The following is a 3,954-nucleotide window of genomic DNA, read 5'->3' as shown; positions in this document are numbered from 1 at the left end:
TGAAAGACAGAGAGTACCAGGATTTTTCTGTCTTCCTGGAAGGTCAACATCGCAAGACAAAGTCTATGTTGCCAGTTTAAAATGTCATTTGGCAAGCCACAAAAAAAACAAAAAAAAACAGCAGGTCATTGTTTTTACATACTGGTATCTTTTTACAAAATGAACAATCTGATTGCTTTAATCTCTTGTCTTTGTAGCTTTCCAGTGTAAATCAGATTAAAGTCTTCCTCCCTTATCCTCCTACAGTTGAAGTTGGAGGTTTACATACACTTAGGTTGGAGTCATTAAAACTTGTTTTTCAACCACTCCACACATTTCTTGTTAACAAACTATCGTTTTGGCATTACATTTTAGTCATTTAGCAGACGCTCTTATCCAGAGCGACTTACAGTTAGTGAGTGCATACATGATATATATTTTTTTTTCATACAATTTTTCATACCCCGGTGGGAATCGAACCCACAACCCTGGCGTTGCAAACGCCATGCTCTACCAACTGAGCTACATCCCTGCCGGCCATTCCCTACCCTAGACGACGCTGGGCCAATTGTGCGCCGCCCCATGGGTCTCCCGGTCACGGCCGGCTACGACAGAGCCTGGATTCGAACCAGGATCTCTAGTGGCACAGCTAGCACTGCGATGCAGTGCCTTAGACAACTGCGCCACTCGGGAGATATATGGCATGTCGGTTAGGACATCTACTTTGTGCATGACACAAGTCATTTTTCCAACAATTGTTTACAGACAGATTATTTCACTTATAATTCACTGTATCACAATTCCAGTGGGTCAGAAGTTTACATACACTAAGTTGACTGTGCCTTTAAACAGCTTGGAAAATTCCAGAAAATGATGTCATGGGTTTAGAAGCTTCTGATAGGCTAATTGACATCATTTGAGTCAAGTGGAGGTGTACCTGTGGATGTATTTCAAGGCCTACCTTCAAACTCAGTGCCTCTTTGCTTGATATCATGGGAAGATCAAAATAAATCAGCCAAGACCTCAGAAAAAGAATTGTAGACCTCCACAAGTCTGGTTCATCCTTGGGAGCAATTTCCAAATGCCTGAAGGTACCACGTTCATCTGTACAAACAATAGTACGCAAGTATAAACCCCATGGGACCACGTAGCCGTCATATCTGTGATGACTGTGATAGAAGGAGTCAGGCACAGGAGGGTAATCACCGAATACAGAGTTTAATCCGTCTTTACACCAAAATGCGCTAGATAGCGACAAACGAAACAGGCACAGGGGAAACTATCTTCCCTGGCAATACACTGTAATGGTAGCTCCAACATTAATAGGCACAGGGGAAAATATCTACCCCCGCAACAAATAGGTACGAGTAGCTCCACCGAGCTACACTACTCTCACATAATAACAATCACCCACAAGGACAAGGGGGCAGAGGGAACACTTATACATGGACTAACGAGGGGATAAGAACCAGGTGTGTGTAATGACAAGACAAATGGAATGATGAATATCGGAGCGGCAGTGGTTAGTAAGCCAGTGACGACGAGTGCCGAAGCCTGCCCGAACAAGGTGGGGAGGCAGCCACGGCGGAAGTCGTGACAATACCGCTCAGGAAGGAGACGCGTTCTGTCTTCTAGAGATGAATGTACTTTGGTGCGAAAAGGGCAAATCAATCCCAGAACAACAGCAAAGGACCTTGTGAAGATGCTGGAGGAAACAGGTACAAAAGTATCTATATCCACAGTAAAACGAGTCCTATATCGACATAACCTGAAAGGCCACTCAGCAAGGAAGAAGCCACTGCTCCAAAACCGCCATAAAAAAAGCCAGACTACGGTTTGCAACTGCACATGGGGACAAAGATCGTACTTTTTGGAGAAATGTCCTCTGGTCTGATGAAACAAAAATAGAACTGTTTGGCCTAAATGACCATCGTTATGTTTGGAGGGAAAAGGGGGTCGCTTGCAAGCTGAAGAACACCATCCCAACCGTGAAGCACGGGGGTGGCAGTATCATGGTGTGGAGGTGCTGCTGCAGGAAGGATTGGTGCACTTCACAAAATAGATGGCATCATGAGGAAGTAAAATTATGTGGATATAATGAAGCAACATCTCAAGACATCAGTCAGGAAGTTAAAGCTTGGTCGCAAATGTGTCTTCCAAATGGACAATGACCCCAAGCATACTTCCAAACTTGAGGCAAAATGGCTTAAGGACAACAAAGTCAAGGTATTGGAGTGGCCATCACAAAGCCCTGACCTCAATCCTATAGAACATTTGTGGGCAGAACTGAAAAAGCGTGTGCGAGCAAGGAGGCCTACAAACCTGACTCAGTTACACCAACTCTGTCAGGAGGAATGGGCCACAATTCACCCAACTTATTGTGGGAAGCTTGTGGAAGGCTACCCAAAACATTTGACCCAAGTTAAACAATTTAAAGGCAATGCTACTAGATACTAATTGAGTGTATGTAAACTTCTGACCCACTGGGAATGTGATGAAAGAAATAAAAGCTGAAATAAATCATTCTCTCTACTATTATTCTGACATATCACATTCTTAAAATAAAGTGGTTATCCTAGCTGACCTAAGACAGGGAATTTTTACTATGATTAAATGTCAGGAATTGTGAACAACTGAGTTGAAATGTATTTGGCTAAGGTGTATGTAGACTTCAACTGTATATCCGTCTGTCCTGATGTCTCCTAATCCTCTTTCTCGCGCATTTGCGCCTGCACACGTTTCCGCACGTAGAAGGCAGTGAGCGCGCTGCAGCATGCCGTGAAGACAAAGAGCGCCACTGCGTCATGGGCCAGGTTGCCGTGGAGACGCTCGTAGAGGGGCCTCCGCTCAATGTAGTCTATGCGTGTCGCCTCGATCTGCACCAGGGTGCACAGCACCAGGAACACGTGGAAGATCTGGTGACCCTGGCCAATGAAGTCACATCGCCCAGGCAGCCAGCGCTCTGGGTGGGGGCAGGCAAAGAAGTAGGCGCTCACCAGGAAAAAGAGTACCTGGTAGCGGTGGTAAGCCACGGCCTGGTTGGAGCAGCCCCTCTCCTGCTGGTGGCAGCTGTAGATGCGGTGCAGCACGGGGCTGATGTCCAGGCAGTAGGCTAGGCCTGAGGGCACCACCTGGAACAGCTTGTGGGCAAACTTGGGCAGCCTTGGACTAGCATACTTGCCGTAGCAGCAGCCGAAGCACGAGAACCAGGCCAGGAACGCTGCGGCGGGCAGGAAGATCCCTCGCACTCGGGCATGCCAGCCCTCCTCGATGGCGTAGTAGAAGTGGGCCAGGGCGCTGCCATATTGGTAGATGGCCACGCCCACATAGTCCAGGAAGTAGAAGGTGTAGTGGGAGAGCTCGGACTTGGCGTTGAGCAGGTGGGCCAGGGCACTGCACGACAGGTAAGTGAAGGCTGAGAGGAGGACTATAAACAGGGGCTGGGCGTGGGGGTCACGGAGGAAATCCACTGTCTCGGACAGCTCCTGGCACTTGACCAGGATGATGAAGGCGGCCAGCAGGTGGGTCCACACATTGAGTGCCTCGTTGTGCCTTTGGAAGAGGGTGAGGAAGTAGTAGCGCCAGCTGTGGTCCGGCTGCCTGTAGCCTCCGATGATGTGAGGCTCACGGAACACCCAGGGCACATCGTCGGCCTTCACGGTGCAGGGCAGAGTAGGGAAGGCCGACTCGAGCAGCTGAGGGATCTGACGCAACTGTTGAGCATTGATGAACAGGCGACCAATCTGCTCCATCACTACGGTCGCCATGGCAAACTAGAGACTGGAGATGAGGGCAGAGAATGAGTTCACAGTCAGTCAATAATATCTATCTGGCCATGAGCTGTCATTACTGATTGCCAGCAAGAAGATTTAGACCCTAATCCATATGCATTAGGTCTATTTGTGTTGCATGATATTACAATGCTTTGATTTTTTGGCTTTGGCTTAGTAATGGGGGTGGGTGGAGGGGGGTAGT

The 3,954-nt window shown here is 48.0% G+C and overlaps 1 protein-coding gene across 1 annotated transcript; it reads right to left on the bottom strand.

The window, feature by feature from the left end:
- Nucleotides 1-2,681: 2,681 nt before the first annotated feature.
- Nucleotides 2,682-3,746, bottom strand: LOC311113031 (membrane progestin receptor alpha-B-like; the record flags this gene model as incomplete). Its single annotated transcript, XM_084156155.1, has 1 exon — nt 2,682-3,746. One exon carries the CDS (start codon nt 3,744-3,746, stop codon nt 2,682-2,684), a length of 1,065 nt encoding a protein of 354 aa, XP_084012281.1.
- Between the last annotated feature and the right edge of the window lie 208 nt (nt 3,747-3,954).

Source organism: Coregonus lavaretus (assembly GCF_964263955.1).
Source record: "Coregonus lavaretus genome assembly, chromosome: 3".
Classification (NCBI taxonomy): Eukaryota; Metazoa; Chordata; class Actinopteri; order Salmoniformes; family Salmonidae; genus Coregonus; species Coregonus lavaretus.
This window is presented reverse-complemented; position numbering and strand designations above follow the sequence as displayed.